Source organism: Amaranthus tricolor, chromosome 12 (assembly GCF_026212465.1).
Source record: "Amaranthus tricolor cultivar Red isolate AtriRed21 chromosome 12, ASM2621246v1, whole genome shotgun sequence".
NCBI classification, from domain to species: domain Eukaryota; kingdom Viridiplantae; phylum Streptophyta; class Magnoliopsida; order Caryophyllales; family Amaranthaceae; genus Amaranthus; species Amaranthus tricolor.
Genome location: NC_080058.1, coordinates 11,732,898 through 11,751,080, shown reverse-complemented (window position 1 = coordinate 11,751,080; position 18,183 = coordinate 11,732,898). Strand labels below are relative to the sequence as shown.

Here is an 18,183-nt window from a genome sequence, read left to right as displayed (position 1 = left end):
GGGAATTAGTATAAGAAGGTTATGAGCAACCACCCAAAGATGACACTAAAAAATATAAACAAAATAGGATAAGGGATAACTATGCCCTATCCCTATTATATCGTGGAGTCGACGAGGCAATACTTACAATGATCATGCCCGCAAAAACAGTTACGGAGGTTAGAGGATCCTAGAGACAAAATACAGAGGTTCCGAAAAGGTAATTCTTTTTAAACTCCAATCACTATAGAGAGAATTTGATAATTTACTAATGTTAGAAAATAAAACAATACATTCTTTTTTTGACCGAGTCACTAATACAATTTATCAAATAAGATCAAATGGTGGTAAAATAGAAAATGAGAATGTGATTCGAAAAATATTAAGGAGTCTATCACAAAAATATAACATTATTGCCACGACAATAGAAGAAGTTAACAAGAAAAATTTATCTCAATTAAGTATACCCGAACTAATGGGATCACTACTTGCACATGAAGATAGATTAAAAAGATTTAACGAAGAACCACTAGAACAAGCTTTTCAAGCTAAATTAAAACTTTCTAATAGTGAAAATAAAAATGGTCATTGTAAAAATTATGAAAAAGGACAAACATCAACTAATCGTAGGAAGGGGAGAGGAAATTTTAAAAATCAAGCGAGTCGATCAAATAATCAAACTAACCTTTAATGTAAATTATGTAAGAAAATTAACCACAATACTAATGATTGTCAGTATAAATGTAAGAGGTGTAAAAAACACATTCACTTCGATAAAGATTGTTGGTATCGACAAAAAGAAAAAGCAAACTATTCAGAAAACAATAATTCCGAAGAACAAATATTTTACACTAGATTGAATGCATAAGAAAAAGTAAGTGACATATGGTATATTGATAGTGGTTGTTCAAATCACATGACTGGCAATAAAAATTATTTTGTCACTCTTGACGAAAATGTTAAAACACACATCACACTTGGTGACGGTAAAAAAGAAGATGTCGCCGAAGAAGGGACAATCGCCCTTAAAACAAAAAATGGCTCATCAAAATTAATTCATGAAGTTTTCTATGTTCCCGGAATTGCACAAGATTTATTAAGTGTAAGCCAATGAATTAAAAAAGAATATATGGTTAAATTTAAAAATAACAAATGTCAAATTTATGATAAAAATAAGGGTCACATAATAACAACTGTCGAAATGGCTCCCAATAAAATATTCCCATTAAAAATGTCATTTGAAGAAAACTTGACTTTAAGCTCAATAAATGATGAATCCACATTATGACATTTAAGATTTGGACATCTAAATTTTAAAAGTCTAAAACTATTAAAACAAAAAGAAATGGTAATTGGACTATCATCAATAAAAAATGAAAGAAAATTTGCGAAAGTTGTATATATGGCAAGATGCACAGATTGCCATTTTCTACCGCATCTTGGAGGGTCAAGGCTCCTCTAAAGCTTGTTCATGCAGATATCTGGGGTCCTACGAAGAATCCGTCTTGTGGCGGAAAAAGATATTTTCTTTTGTTCGCAAATGACTACTCCCGCATGATGTGGGTATAATTCTAAAGAAAAAATCATAAGCTTGTTCCCATTTCATGCAATTCAAAGCCCTCACAAAAAATTAAAGTGGACATTTTCTTAAGATTCTTAGAACGGATTGTGGCAGAGAATTTACAAGCAACGAATTCAACAGCTTCTGTAAGAAGGAGAAATTAAAGGCGTACACCTCAACAAAATGGTTTGGCAAAAAGGAAAAACTGCACTATAGCAGAGATGGCCCGCGCATGATGTAGGGTAAACATCTACCCAAAAGATACTGGGCCAAAACTGTTCACACGGCAGTATATATCCTCAATAGATCTCCCACAAAAGCAGTTAAGGATTTAACACCATATGAAGCTTGGCACAAGAGAAAGCCAAGAGTAGAGCACCCTAAAGTGTTCGGATGCGTAGCTTATGCCCACATCCCGAAAGAGAATTGGGAAAAGCTCGATGAGAATGGAGAAAATTGCATATTCATTGGATACAGTCAGAAACAAAAGGATATCGCCTCTACAAGTCTGAATCTAATTTTATTCTACATTCTAACAAAATTGGTCTTTTGTTTAATTTCTTATATTAAAGTAATAATAAATGTCACCCTTTTAATTAGATGGAGTCAAGGAAAACAGGCCAGTTGCATTCATTAGACATAAATTTCTGAGATGAAAAAATGAGAAAACATGGAAAAATTAAAATTCAGTAGAGAATTGCAGTTAACATTTGATTCCAAGTATCAGGAACTCCAGGAAGGCACCAATGACTACAATCAGAGCCATGATCTCTAATGTTTTGGTTCACTTGTTGTTGAGCCATGTCTCTGTTATACACTGATGGATGACCGTCCCTCCGAAGCCCAGAAATGTTGGTGATATCTTGCAAATATACTGGAAATCTCATCTTTCTTAATACTTCTTTTAATACAACTATTGGTTCCGCAATATGTGGGTGGCTGAAATATAATAGTGGCTCCTTTTGTTTGTAGCATTTCCAACCATTTTCACTGCCATTTTTAATTACAACATTTTATCAAGCTCCCGTACTTAATCAAACCGTCTAATCAATGATATCGTCATTTTTAACTAAGTTTGCTGCATTTTGTGTACAAAAAAATGACTACCCTTAAACCCCTTTCATTTAAAAACCAATTGGTAACTACAAGTAACCCTTTAAGGTTATATGTTAGTCAAGCTCATTCCAATAAATTTCGATGTGGAATCACATATAAGTTATTTTCCTTACAATTTTCCAATAAACTCTAACAATCAAAATTTTGATGTTACAAACTTAATGAAACAATGCTAGTATTCAGGGTCGGTTTTTAGCCCATTCCAAGTAGCCGACAGCATAGGGTCTCTAAAAATAAGGGGCCACATACATTGTGGTGTTATTTATGTCGGGTTTTGAGCAACCTTTTTTAAGTGATTTGTTTATAAACTTTTTTATATTTGAAGTAATTTTAAAATATAATGTTAGAATGCATCCTAAATTATTTTTCTTAAAGTGGAAAATTTATATCTTTTGATATAATAAAGGGTCTCATATTAAAACAAATCTTAAAAAAAAATAGAGCCTATAAATTTTTGCTTTGGCCCTATGTTAGAGTATATAACATATTCTGAGACTTCAACCATAAGCTTAAATTTTTAATTGAGTTGGTTCCTAGACTGGTATCAGAATCTTTGATTCGATCAAAAAAATAAAAAACGGTAGGTTCGAAAAAATGGCGTTCCTACCCTAATTGTTTACTCCCACATATGAACTTGACGGGGTCCACATGTGAGGGGGTGTTGTGATGGTTTGTCACTCATCCACAAATTGAAAATGGTGTGCACATTTTAAAAGTTATTAAAGTCCTTCTCATTGCCATATAGTTTTAGGATGGTACATATCACCTTGGCTTATGAAGTGTGTGCACCCCGTGTCTCTCCATTAATATGCTGACGTTTTCTATAAGTTCAGCCTAATTTAACTGGTATCAAAAGCCAACGTGATAAAAGGTCACGGGTTCGAATCTCAACCAGCCTTTACGCATTCACAATTCTATCCCAATGGGCTCTAATGTGAGAGGACGTGTTAAAATATATAAGATATCTTAGAGCTTCAACCATGAGTTTTAAATTTTTGATTGAATTTATTCCTCAAGACCCTACTAATATTAATTTACTATTTTTGTCATATTATGCTATAGCGAATTTCAGAGTTTACCTGTTGTGCCTGGGTGACATGGTACGAAAAATGACACGAGTTTTGCGAGGATTTAAATTAAAATCAACCCAATTAGCCCAAGTTGTGAGTCCTTTTTGGTAGGCAAGCATTGGATTTAAATTGCTAATTACCCTGTTTCCTTCCATGAAGTAATCCCACCTGAAAGCATGTCATTTAGAATTAATTAAGCGTCAACCAGAGTTGTTTTTGACTATAGGCAAAATAAGCATTTACATAGGGCCTTGAGTTAGAAAGGACTCTAAAATCTAAAATATTTGGTTGATGAAATAAACACTTAAAAATTTGCAATTTATGATTAATTTCCTTATCAAATAAACACTTTTACGTTTATAATGATAATTATAATATTTAGGGTCTATCTCTGTTATTTTTCCAATATTCGTTAAAGTTTAAAATCAACCCTCTATAGAGAGGATTTATTTTTTTTAATTCACTTAAGATTCATAAAATATCAGAAAGTGCCAACTCAAAAATATATAATAAAAATTTAAAGGGGAAATAAAACTTACGTTCTAGTATTGATTGTATGAGTCCACCAATGTGCTGAATCGAATACTAATACATCAACCCCTCTCCAATATTTTGCATTTTCTTCTATTAAATCCAGATGTAAAACTCGCTTCTTTTCTGAATTTCTTTTTAGCTCCACTAATAATGGTGCCCATGAAAATTCTATTGACATCTCAAAATCCTGAAATTAATCACCATTTTTATTAATTAATTAATCATCATTCTTAAAGTTGGAGTATAATTAATTCATTCACATCATTTTATTATTTAATGATTTTTTATAATGTTTATCTACTAGTATTCTAACTTTAAGAATGTAAGAATTAAATATCCTTTCTTTATCCCTAATTTCAAGCTTTTTATATTTTCTTTTATTAAAAAAAAATTTCTTGCAAGCTTAGTTTAAAAGTGTTTTTATTAGATAGGAGGAATATATTTTATAAAATAAATCTCACTAAAAATAATTTATTTTTCATATAAATAAATTTTAAAATTTTATTTACACTTTCTCTTTCTCACTTTTTTGGACAAAATAATAATAGTTTTATTTTTTTAATATTTTCACTTTAATTACTATTACAATCGCATATTGTTAGCATTTGTTTATATCTATCATTACATTTCACCCAAATTTGATAAATTTTATAGCGTAAAATATACGTAATTAAATTTACATAATTTACACACTTAACATCCGTGCATAATTATTAAATGATTTAAATACTTGTTATATATAAAAGTGGAAGAGATGTAATTTTAATTACCAGGGAATGAAAGGCCATTGTCGGACCTTTGTAAGTGATTCTCTTATGAGCAGTTGGAATGACTCCTTGCACAAGGCATACAAGTGATTCCCATTGGTTTCTCATTATGGAATCTCCTACCAACATTATTCTCTTTTTCCTCATTTTTCCCAGAAATTCGAGTGCATCAAATCTTCAAAATACAAATATATTTGTATATTAAACAAACAAAAGACTTGGACTTTTCTTAAGCCAAACTAGTATTTTCTTCTTGAAATTCCATGTGCTAAACAAATTAGAGAATAAAATAAAGAAAAAATTACTCAATTTTTTACTGATTTCCCGAAAATAATCTCAATAATAAAAGATGTTCATTAAGAATGCACCAAATTATCTTTTACCTATACAACAAGTCATTTTACATAATAAAAAAAAAGTCTGTAAAATTAAGCAATACAAAATCAAAAAATTTAAAAAAGAAATTGAGTTAGTTTATTTTTTTATTTTAAAATTTATTTTTTAATATTTTTGATTTTTTTACTATTTGGGCAACATGTTCTTAAGTGATCAAGAATTTCAGATTATTTATGATTAATAAAAAATTTAGATTATCGTAGATTAATAAATAAAAGATTTGATTGTACTAGGTAAATTTTCCTAGATAAAAGGCACATATACATGTATACCTGGGGATAGAACAATGGAAAGGTTGCCACCTCCACTTTTGATAGTCAGAATCAGGGCGTCCGTTCTTGAGACAAGTTACAGCCGAGCTAAGATAAGGACAGCTTGGTTCATAAAGTGGGTATGATTCATCAAATACCCATTTTCCCACTGTATAATCACACGACCCGCCCCTGCCTTTCCAATTCGGTACCCGGTTTTGACTTTGGTCTTCCTCTTTTAGCCAACTTTCTTCCTCATCGTAGTCTGATGTTGAATTTACATGCAAAATGCTCCAACTAATTATGAATAATATGAAACATAATGTAAACTTCATTTTTTGAGTTTGTAGAAGCATAAGGTTTGAGTATCATCTATTATCTCTCTCTCTATACATATATATATATATATATATATATATATATATATATTAATATATATATAGAATAAAGGCAAATTCTCGTGAGAGATGATCTCTGTAAAAGTTAACTTCTAATTAGGCCGTCTCATTATATATTTTTTAAAATATTGTAAGTATGCATTAAGAGTGACGTAAGTAAACATATAAATTATTAATAGTAGGCATCAAGAATACGATAAGTAAGCATTAAGAATAATATAAGTTGATAGTTAAAATATGATAAGTAGGCGTTAATCTTTAATAAGTTAGACTTAAAATACGCCCCTCAAATAAGAAACAGACTCTTAAGTGACTAGAATAAATACATACAAAATGCTACTCCAAATGGAATCGGATTAAAAAAGCTCATGCTTTCAAGTTCTTACTTGGGTCAATTGCCAATTTGCCATTAATTGCGCTGGAATTGAATGCCCCCTGTTCTGTTTACATTATTATGCTCATTGCTCACTTCCTTTATGTCCGTCTCTCTTTTGCTTTTCTATTTAGGATATATAATTACTATGTTCAGTATATCTGCTACATCTAATTTTTATGCAGTTTAATACATTAATTCAAATTATTTAATTATAAAAAATATAATATCAATAATCTTTATGTTGAGACAAAACAAATAAAATCTTACTTGACTATGTTTTAATTTATACTATTAGATAAAAACTAATCACAATAAAAGATGATGAGTAAATAGTGCAAATATTACAAGTAATTTAGAATAATGGAAGTGGTAAATAATTAGCCTGAATTTATATAATTTTTTTTGGTTATGTTATTATTGGCTTTAAATTTATTTTGCATTGTCTTATCTTGGTTTGTTTTGGTTTCCTTTCGAAAATCTACTTGCTGGAAATTAGGCGAATAAGTACTTGTTTCAACCGAATTTCCGAAAAAGTTATCCCATGATGGATAAAATGAAGTTAAATATCTTTTCTGGCCTACGTGCCGGAAAATAGGCGAATAAGTATTTATTTCGACTGGATTTTTAAAAGAATTACCCATAAGGATAATCGTGACGTCCGCTTTTTAAAACGGTATAGTGGGTACACACAACGTTAAAGTGCTAATACATAGGTATTACCATTGGTAATTATGAAAGTCAAAGGTGATTAATTATGATTGTTCAACATAAGTCAAAGGTGATTATGGATGGTCAACAAAAGTTGAAGGTGATTAATAATGGTCAACGATCATTTAGGCTGGTCAAAGGTCATTTGAGTTAGTCAATAATAACTTAGCCTTAATAATATAGACTTTGATACTTTAATAATCGTAATTCACTAAAATTAAATTTTTTTAAAATTTAAAGTGTCTACTTCAAAGACTTATAATAAAAAGTCACAAATAGAATTGGAATTTTAAATTTGGATCAATATTAACATTGGAAAAGTTCTACAGAATAAAATAGGCGGCAGCAGCAAGCAACATCTACTGCAGTGTCTTGGTTTTAATTATTCACTTGAAATACTAACTAGTAATTAGTAATTAGTAATCATTCAGTAATGGATGCCAAGTGGACAATGTTTTTGGTAAAAAGCATTTGGTTAGAAAAATGTTTAGCTTAGATAGCGCAATTTTATTTGCCGTGACTTCAGGAAAAAGTGGAACAAACGTTAAAGTTCAAAATAGATTCGATGATTTCATATTTATTTAATCATGTAACTGAATTATATATAATTAGGTTTATTATAATTATATAAAAATTAATATGGACATAAAATTCGATTTTAAATCGACCTCAAACACATGATCCGAAATTCATATAATGACCAAAATGAACATCTCAAGGGGCAATACTCAATTATAAATTATGAATCTTGAAACAATTATGCACTTACATATTTTCAGTAATCACTAAATAAAATGAAATATATATTAAAAAGATAATAATTGTTGTATGTTAGTGCTCTCTCGATCTTTTAATATTTGTCAAAAAGTCAAAAAAAAAATTAAAAAGAATCTTGTGTTATTATGGAAGAAAGAAAGTATAAATGTAGTTAATAATTAATAAATTATTGTTTTTTCTCATTTGTCATTTTTGAACTATAATTAAAATAAAGACAAAAATGTGAACTTTAAGAATTTAATATACTAGAAACGTTTGATTATGTTAATAAAAGAGAAATAGCAAAATAATACCAAAGATAAGAAAGTTGAAGAGCGAGAGAGGAAAGCAAAAATTTTAAAACTTTCTTAATTAAAGAGAATGAGAGCATTAAATAAAATCAAAACTTAATAAAAATTATGACTTTTATAAGTATCAATTATGGATAAATTTTTGATTTTGTAAACAAACCAAGGACTTTTTGTAAAAACCTTACTGATTGGCTGTGTAAGACAGGTCATTACGGGATTTACTTACCCGAAGAACTCAAATTTCAAATCGTAATTCGTATAAAAGGTCACCAAATGTAAAACATAACTGTAACAACTAATACTAAATTCAAATATCTAAACCCGAACCCGAACTCGGACCCTAAGGTCACGGACCCAGATCCGACCCGGATCTATGGGGTCCAAAAAAAGTGTATTCATACCCTTAAAATTAGGGTCAGGTCAGGTCAAGAGCTCAATTGTTCGCTTTGTGAGATCTTAATATTTTGAGATTCGAAAGATGAAAAATATGATAATCTTTTATTAATCTTAGCATAATTGTTAAAGTTTTATTTAGCAATTTGCAACTTACAAACTCAAAACAAAAAAATAAAACAAAAGAATAATGATATTTTGTGTTTTTATGGCTGCCATGCTATGTATATTTCAATATCTAACTGTTTTATTTGAAGTTAAAAAGTCTTCCTGTACAAATGTCGAACCTTAAAGAAATTTACTTTCCCATTAAATTACTATATACCCTTAATTAAAAACGTTCCCCCAATTTATTACAATGATTCCAAGTATTGTCTTGATAAAATTAAATTACGAAAAGTGTTTGAATTTGGCTATATGCCCTTCATCTCATTACAAGTTGCTTATTTTTTTTATATTAAGTCACTTCACTACAAGTCCTCCATTTTTATTTATACACTTTTTCTTTACTTTTATAAACCTTATGACACCCTTGCATTTCTCAAATCATCACCACTTAAACCATAACCTAAACCATTAATAAACTAAACCTAGGTTAAAAAAACCTAAAACTAATTAAGCTAACTAATGATTTCCTCCTTGTTTATTACCCTAATCACATCGATCTCACACTTAACTTGCTCCCTCATTTGCTCAATTCTTCTAGAGAATTGAAAAAATCATGCATCTTACCAGAGAGTTATTATAATTGGTATTTTAAAATAATATATTAAAATTATTTAGAAATAATAATGCAAATGCAAATTACAATATGGGAATTTGTATTTTCCTTTGTTGATGGCTAAAGTACACTTACACAAAAGCATTAAGAAATAACTTGAAGATGATCTTTGTAACGACAACCGTTTCCCGAAAACTTGATACTTGTTGTAGGCGTGTAATCACTTTCCTTTTGTGATATTTCCCCCACAAAGATAATTGGGTTTTGACTTGAAAATTCAGAATGAGATACAAACAACACAACACCCCCATGAAACTTAACAACAAAGTGTTTAATGAATTATAAACTTTGGAAGTTCTAATAAAAAGTTTATAACTCTTTGAAAGAACACAAGTAAGAGAGAAAGCAAGGATATAAGAATTCAGAAATTGGTGTAAGTGACATCCTTCCCCAAGCCCCTATTTATATTAGTTCATGTATACTAAAAGGTCATGGACATTTAATCACCCATTGATGATCAAGTATAATGACCATCAATCAATACCATTATGATTATGGTATTCATGAGCATTATTCAACTATTAAGTCACTTATAACTTCATAATCAAAACTAAACAAGAATAGAATTCATTGCTCATTGATCAAAGAATACGAAAAGGCACATTTTTGTTCCAATTACTCTTTTGTCCTTCCCTTTGACCCCTTTGGACCTTGTATGTTTAGTACATTTTGTCCCACTACTATTTATAGTACTCGATGATAATTCTTAGGATTTAATATACATTAGATGTTCAATAAAAGTTGGCATTTTAATTACTTAAAGTTGGCATTTTAACTAAATTAAGTTAGTATCTTAATTAAATTAAGATAATAAACATTTCAATTACCTTTTTAATTGCCTTTGCTGTTGTAAAGTCTTGATCAATGAAACTTAACACTAGAAACTTATTATTCATAACTTTCTTAAATTGTCCAAAAATCCATTCAAATGACTATACCTCCTCTAAGCTATAAATACACAACCAAACATAACAGTACTCCAATAATTATTGATGACTACTATTGGACCACATATGAGATTATATTGATTAATTTGTTCGATAACTCGTATCAAATATTACCACATCTCCAGAAATTATATAGCCTTTCCACATCATAAAATCACACCAAAATAATGATGCAAGCTGTCCCTGATCATTTAGCTTTACATGGTAGAAAAATTCAGAATCCTTCTTTGTCTTCTCTATTAATTGTCTAATCACTGTTTGTGCATCTCCCCCTCTATAGCCTTCATCCTTAGCCTGCAATAAAGTAGGTATTTTAGCATAATAAAGTTGGTATTGTAACATTTCAATGTAGGCTTTTAAATAGTCAAAATGGTAAGCGTAATAAACGTGGGATTTTAAATAAGTTCAGTTGGTATTTTAACATAATAAAGTTGGAATTTTAACTAGTTTAATAAAAATGATGTTATGTTACCTGTTGAGAAACTTTATGTGATTTGATAATATACGCCCAAAAAACTCATCTCCCCCTGCATCTTGTGACTAAAATCTATAAGTTATGGTAGGTCTAATGTTTGCTTCTTCAAAAGATTTAAATGTATCAATCATCCACTCAAATCTGTGGAGATGTTGCCATTCAACCCTTGTTAGTTCATGTGTATGGAAGATTATATGTTGCTTAATATAGTATAGGCCACTCGCAATATCCAACTTTATTTTTACCCTTGCTTTACAATCAGTTCTTGTTGTTGGAACAACTTTGATCTTCTTTGACGTCATAGGATATTCTTGTATTTGTCTTGTAAGAGCTAAATGATGAGTTTTCCCTTCACACGAACAAACCAGGTACTTTTCAATGACTTAGTTTTTACTATTTTCTTTAGTCTATTTTCTTTATACTAAATCCAATTACTCTTATTGCTTGTCATAGGTATAATTGTTCAAGGTCTTAAAGACTTTGAGATGTAACTCCTTTAAGGAACCTAAATATGTCAATTTTTGATAAGTCAATTAGGATTCTTTCTTACAGAATCCGTCAATCCAATACTATCATCATTGTTGTTTATCAAGTCATCTTGATCTCATGTTATTTTAGGATAATAAGTTGTCATGTTATAAGTAACACTTAATACAAAAATATTTTAATATGCTAATGTTGGTATTTTATTATGCTGAAGATGGTGTTCTAATAAGCTAAAGTTTCTATTTTAGTATATTGTAGCTTGTATTTTAGTTTGTTAAAGTTGATTTTTAATATATTGAAGTTGGTATTTTATTATGACGGAGTTGGTGTTTTGATCTGCCAAAGTAGGTAATATAATATGCTGAAGTTGGTATTCTAGTATGATGAAGCTGATGTTTTAGTATGCTCAAGTTGGTTTTTCAGTATATCAAAGTTGATATTTTAGTATGATGATGTTGGTGTTTAATATGCTGTAGTTATTGTATAAATATGCAATATTTGGTGTTTTAATAATATGTAGAAGTTGGTGTTTTAATAATATGTAGAAGTTGATGTTTTAATATGCTGAAATTACTATTTTAGTATGTTAAAGTTAGTGTTTTAACAGGGTAAACTTGGCATTTTAATTAGTTTAAGGTTTTTGCTGTAACATGATAAAGTTGGTATTTTAAATGTTTACATTTGGTAATTTAGTATGCTGAAGTTGGTATTTTAGTATACTAAAGTTAGTGTTTTAGTATGATAAAGTTGGTGTTATAGTATGCCGAAGTTATAGTATTAGTATGTTGAAGTTGGTGTTTTAATATGAATATGCTGAAGTTGATGTTTTAATAGGTTAAATTTGGCATTTTAACTAGTTTAAAAGTTTTGTTATAATATGATGAAATTGGTCTTTTACATATTTAAAGTATGATAAAGCTAGTGTTTTAGAATGGTGAAGTTAGTATTTTAGTGAGCTGTAGTTGGTATTTTAACTTAATTAAGTTAGTATTTTAGCATGATAAAGTTGAAATTTTAAATAGTATAATTAGTTAGTTTGCCTCCATACAAGAAAATGATATTATTGTCTTCATCAACAATCATATTCTCTTCAACAAACATAATCACCAGTTGTTCAATTGATGAATCTTCATCAAACAACAATATCTATCCCAATGCAAATTATTTTATTGAATGGAACAATAAGTAGACATGGGCAATTTTGGGGCCGTGCAAGATGCCCAACCGCACGGGGTCCCCAAACCTAAAGAGTGTCATACTAAAAACTTTTAGTAAAATAACATACTATTGGATAAGAGTAGTTGGTGGAAGTTTTGCTTAATATATCAATGATCATATGTTCAAAACCTATTAATTACATTTTTTTCTCTCCTTTTTTATCTCTTTGCAAAACAACTCTTTACCTTCTAAATATTTTCTCTTACCCCATTTAATGTTTTACACATTCATCAAATATTAATTATCACTAACTTAATTTATAAAAATAATCAACAATTTATTTTTATAATTTTCAATCCTTCAAACTTCTATTATTAGTCATCAATCTATTATTATTTTTTCTCTTTCATTTTAACATTAAATAAGAAAGTTTAATTTTTAACAACTTAATTTAAGTTTAAGAAATTAAAATTGTGTTGAATTTTTATTTTAGTTTAAGACAATCTTTTTTTTTTAATTATGAAGGGCCCCAATTTTAGAAACTTATGAAAAATAAACAGGGCATCGGAATTGTTTGCTCTTGCCCTGTAAGTAGACATTATAAATCATATGTATTTAGTTGTCAAACTTATTCAAGTTGGTGTTTTGATTATCGAAATTGAGTTCTTTTCAATTAGTAGATTTAATTTGTAAGAACCAATTTGAAAAGAAAAAAAAAAAAAATATATATATATATATATATATATATATATATATATATATATATATATATATATATATATATATATATATACACACACACACACACGTTTGGTTTCCTTCGTGTGTCTTTTCGCATTGAACTTGAGATGAAAAATTATAAAAAATTCAAGACAAAATCTTCCATTCTAATCTTATGTTGACGATTTGATTGAATTTTACTTGATGATTTGATTAAATTTTGATGATTGAGAGAATAAATGTAGGGGTAAATGACTCAAGAAATGTTATTTTTCAATTTGAAATTCAACATAATGTGCATGAGAGAGAAAAAAACGATTTTCTTTATAAAACACGTGATTAACTTTTAGTTTTTTTAAGTAAGCTACATTGGATTGGGCCTCTTAAGAGGTGCATCCTTGAGAGACAGTGTCTCAAGAAAGCGGTTGTTCTTATTTTTTGTGTCCTTAGGATTTGGGCCAAATCCACCTTTTTCAGAGTAATCAAACAAATATTTTAGCTTAAATAATCCATATTTGCAAATGTAACTGAGTTTTCAAAAGAGTCATAAACAATTTTGTGAAATGATGTAAAAAAGGTTACAAACTTCTGAATATTATTTCTTCTCCCTGTATGTTTCAATTTTGATTTTACAAATTTATGTTCAATATTTTCTTACATAATTTTTATTAGTTTTGCGTGCTCTTATTTCATGGCTCATGACATGTTTGCACAATCTTGATCATGGCACCGACTTCCAAGATTTTACCTCAGCCACCTTTTCTATCTTATACAAAAATTAGATAGCGCTCAAGAGAAGGATTTTCAGGATTTGGATAAATGTGGTCAAACATGTAATGTATTGATTAAGATAGAAAAAAGGGCCAATGAAATTTTTACAGAATTAAAGGTGAGGAAAATGTTTTTTTTTGGGGGGAAGTGATGCAAATGCATCAAGTGATCAAGACCTTGCAAATAGCTCACAAGTACAAGACAATGTTCCTAATTTGTCACCTACGCCAATTGTACATGAAGGGCAGAACCAGGTCAAGGATGCTTTCCAAAGACTAAACATGACCTCAAGATACTGTGTTGGGAACAAGGAAGCCAAGACAACAACAAGGAACAACAGTATACACTTGAAAATGGGAACAGTCAGCAGGACCCAGGCCACAGGACTTTCTGACGACCAGTAGACCTTGCTAAGTCTCTTGAGTGCAAGCTCGGCCCATCTAGACCCTGAACAAGCTTGGGACGTCATCCTTGCACATGGACCAAGCCACCAAGGGTCCAGGATCTTACTAACAGTCCACGAAGAATCCTAGAGACTAAGTGGAAGAAGGGTTGCTCGACAGTTTTTGCCGAGTCAAAATTTGTCTAAGTATTTTTATTTCTGTTTTTTGTTTTCTGTTTGGGCGCATTATAAGCCTTGTAATTAACACGTGTTCTTTAAATAGGCGTGTGATTAGGATATAGCCGTTAAGGTAGTTGAGGACTCTATATAAGGAGGGCCTCACCCATGTAATAGACGTGGTTCAAGCATTTGATTTCATTTGATTCAATACGAGTAGAGGAATTTCAGAAAACTTGTTTCTGTTTTCCTTCTTTGAAGTTGGCGGTGACTTCATCAAAGGTATACGGTGTATCCTTTGATCCTTGTAGAGCCAAACGTTGTGGAGCAATCATTGATTCTGCAAGGAAACCGTGGGTACAATACCTGGAAGGCATTTTACATTAATCGCTGGCATAAGGACGTTGATATAGGCACTGATCATCATCATCAGAAAACCAAGAAAGGATTTCTTGGTTCTATTTTTGTGTGTTGAGTGTTCTGTTTATCATCAATTGTTGTTTTTGAGTGTGTAATTGATCAAAGCTTCCGCTACACATTAATCTCTGCATAATCAAGGCCTTAATCAGCCCTGATTTTGCATCAGGAAGGGAAGTCCAAACCCAAACCAAAAGGCTACAAGAGTGCAACATTTACATTTTTTGAAAATCATCACGATTAATTGTTTGGCATTGTGACACTATACAACATGGCCACTACTTTAACAAATGCGCAAAGTCACGTCGACCACTAGGCATTGCCCACAATGGCTTTGGCATGGCTCTTTGCCTTTGTCCAAGTAAACATAATGTCGTTTGGTGACACGTTGAATGAAAAAGTAATTCTTTTGATTCTAGATTAGGCTAGAGAATTTTAATAAAAAAGAAATTCATTCTATAAGTGTTGAAAATCGAATAGGCTTGTCAAAAACTTCATGTTGGGTCGAGTTAGGGTTTGGGTCATATATACACAGGTCAAAAACCCCTAGATCCATGCTCAATCCGTTTAGTTAATTGGGTTAAAAATCACAACCCTGACCCAACCTGCAACAGATCAGGTCGACCGGATTTCGACCCACTTAACCCGCTTATAGTTTTTTGTTTTCATTTTAAGGTTTCTAACATTGATTACTTCTAATTTTTTAGGCCTTAATTGATTTTTTTTGTTTGTTAGTCGTTTATTTTGCATTTACTATGAAAATTAAGAAAATATTAAATGAATTAAGTTTAGGTTATAGATATTGATTTAACTCAGAATTAAGTCGTTTAATTAAATGAGTTATACAGGTTTATTTCAGGTTTTAAAATTTTAATCCTAAACCTAACCCATTTAATAAACAGTTTAGGTTGGGTCGATCCGTTTAATTAATTGGGTTAGAAGTCTCAATCAAAACCCACTTATTATACGTTAGGTTCAGATCAAATTAAGAGGTCGTATCAACTTTTGTTAGACCTAAAATCAAATGATGTCACAAGAAATAAGAGAAACTAGGATTATACCCGTGCCATGCACGATGTAGATTCACTTTTTTTTTTTATATAGATTATTGTTTGGGTTCATATAACATGTACAGCTAGTCTCTTAAGAGACCGTCTTTTTGAGAGACGTACCTCAAGCCCAGCCCATTATAGATTAATGCTTACTTACCGTATTCTAAATGCTTACTTATATGATTCTTAATGCTTACTTACTGTATCCTTAATGCCTACTTTCAATATCTTTAATGTCTACTTACATCATTCTTAATGCCTACTAACAATATTTTAAAAAATATATAATGGGCCGACCCCATTAGAGATGGTCTCTTAAAAAGACCGTCTCTCACAAAAATTTGCGTAATATGTAAGAACTTTGACAAAATTCAACAAAGTCCTCCTATAGAAGCTTTCACCACTTCCTGATAATACATGATAATTATCAATCAAACAATAGCAAATTTATATTGAGTATAATCATATACATAATCATACTTAATTAAAGTGATAAGGATGTTATCATAGTGATACAGTTGAATAGTAGTATGATTAGATATTACCTCTTAAAACGTATGTTAGAATTATATATTGGAAATGAATACTTGAATTAGTGAACTTGTATGTTTTTGTTGATCATTGAAAATAGTATTAGTTGAAAAATCTTCAATCATACCATATGATGTTGCTACCTGTGTGTCTTGTTTGTGTAAAACATACTAAGGGTATTTTTGATGGCTCCTTGTTAATTTATAAGCTAAAATAAGATTGTATGAGTTACTTCTAATGTATACTACTTTAACTTTATTTTTCAAACTTTTAGCCTTCAACAAATTCTTAGTTGAGACCGTCCATGGTAAAGACGCCCTATACTGGGCCGGCCCACTTTTCAATTTTACAAAAATAAAATCAAAAATAAACTGAAATACGTGTAAAGTAATCACACCCCATCATAAACTTTTTCAATTTCCATTTCTCTTTCCGGACAAAATCCCTCAAACTACCCAATATAATAACTCTTTGAATTTCAGTCTTCAATCGCCATTTTCGACCATAAAGCTTTCCATCTTCAACATTTGCTTAGTTCTCATCAAAGGTATGTATCTTCTTCAACATTTACAAGACCATCAAAGGTATGTATTTATGCTTCATCTTCACCATTTTCGTTTTCAAATCTTTCATTATCATTTTTTTTGGGTTAATTGTGTTATATATTAGTTGGAATTACAATCCTCTTTTTTTAAAAAAAAAAATTAAGCTTCATCAATTGTGGAAATAGTGATGTTGAAGAAGACAACAATGGTGAAAAGAGTGATGTTGAAGAAGGAAAGTAAGTTGGTGTTTTAACCTAATTAAAGTTTGTAGTTTAATATTTTAAAATTTGTTTTTTTTTTGATTTTACTTGTTCTTGATTTTAGGGTTTAAAAATTAGAAAAGATAAGTGTTGGTGCTGTCTGGGCTTCTGTATTTACAAAGAAGATCATAAAGATTCCTTTTAAGGATTAAAATGACAACCCTCAACAATCAAAGGTGGCCGATTAAGTACCCAAACAAAGGGCTTATAGTAGCTAGATTATAATATTATGTATTTGGATTTATAATATTGTGTATTTGGGTTTATAATAGTAGTATTTGTCGTATTGTTATGAATGCATGTTTGGGATTATGTTGAAAGTATAATAGTGTGTATCTGGATTTATAATATTGTATATATGGGTTTATAATAGATTATATTTGTGTTTATAATTGTGCGTAGTTTATAATATTTTGGATTTATAAAGTAATGTTATAATCCCAACTAAATAATTTTATACTCCCAACTAAACAATGTTAAATCACAATTAAGCTATGTTATAACCCCTAATAAACTATGCTCTAATCCCAATGAAACTATGTTATAATGCCCATTAAACAATGTTATAATCCTAACTATATTATGTTATAAAACCAACTAAAAATGATATAACCCAGACTACACAATGTTATACTCTCAACTACATCAACCTATGTCAAATGTTTATATTTATAATACCAATTATATTATGTTATAATCTTAAATATAAGTTATTATAACCCCGAATATACTATGTTATAGCTCCAAGTATATTATGTTATAACGACAAATATATTATGTTATAACCCAAAATATATTGTTACTACACAATGTTTACTCCCAACTATATCAACCTATGTCAAATGTTCACAGTTATAATACCAAT

At 29.9% G+C, this 18,183-nt stretch overlaps 1 protein-coding gene across 1 annotated transcript; it reads right to left on the bottom strand.

The window, feature by feature from the left end:
* Positions 1–1,987: 1,987 nt before the first annotated feature.
* Positions 1,988–6,041, bottom strand: LOC130797347 (protein trichome birefringence-like 36). The gene is made up of 5 exons (XM_057659928.1): positions 5,696–6,041; positions 5,031–5,202; positions 4,266–4,447; positions 3,736–3,894; positions 1,988–2,530 (listed from the first exon to the last, which is right to left on the bottom strand). The coding sequence occupies exons 1-5, from the start codon at positions 6,028–6,030 to the stop codon at positions 2,227–2,229; spliced, it is 1,152 nt and encodes a 383-aa protein (XP_057515911.1). The 5' UTR covers positions 6,031–6,041; the 3' UTR covers positions 1,988–2,226.
* Positions 6,042–18,183: the final 12,142 nt, after the last annotated feature.

Bases quoted from the DNA above. Each gene is read 5' to 3' on its own strand.
- LOC130797347 (XM_057659928.1), bottom strand. From the start codon at position 6,030: ATGCTTCTACAAACTCAAAAAATGAAGTTTACATTATGTTTCATATTA. The intron at 5,203-5,695 runs GTATACATGTAT...TGTATTTTGAAG, and splicing joins TTCCATTGTTCTATCCCCAG to ATTTGATGCACTCGAATTTC. The intron at 4,448-5,030 runs GTAATTAAAATT...GATTAATTTCAG, and splicing joins CAATGGCCTTTCATTCCCTG to GATTTTGAGATGTCAATAGA.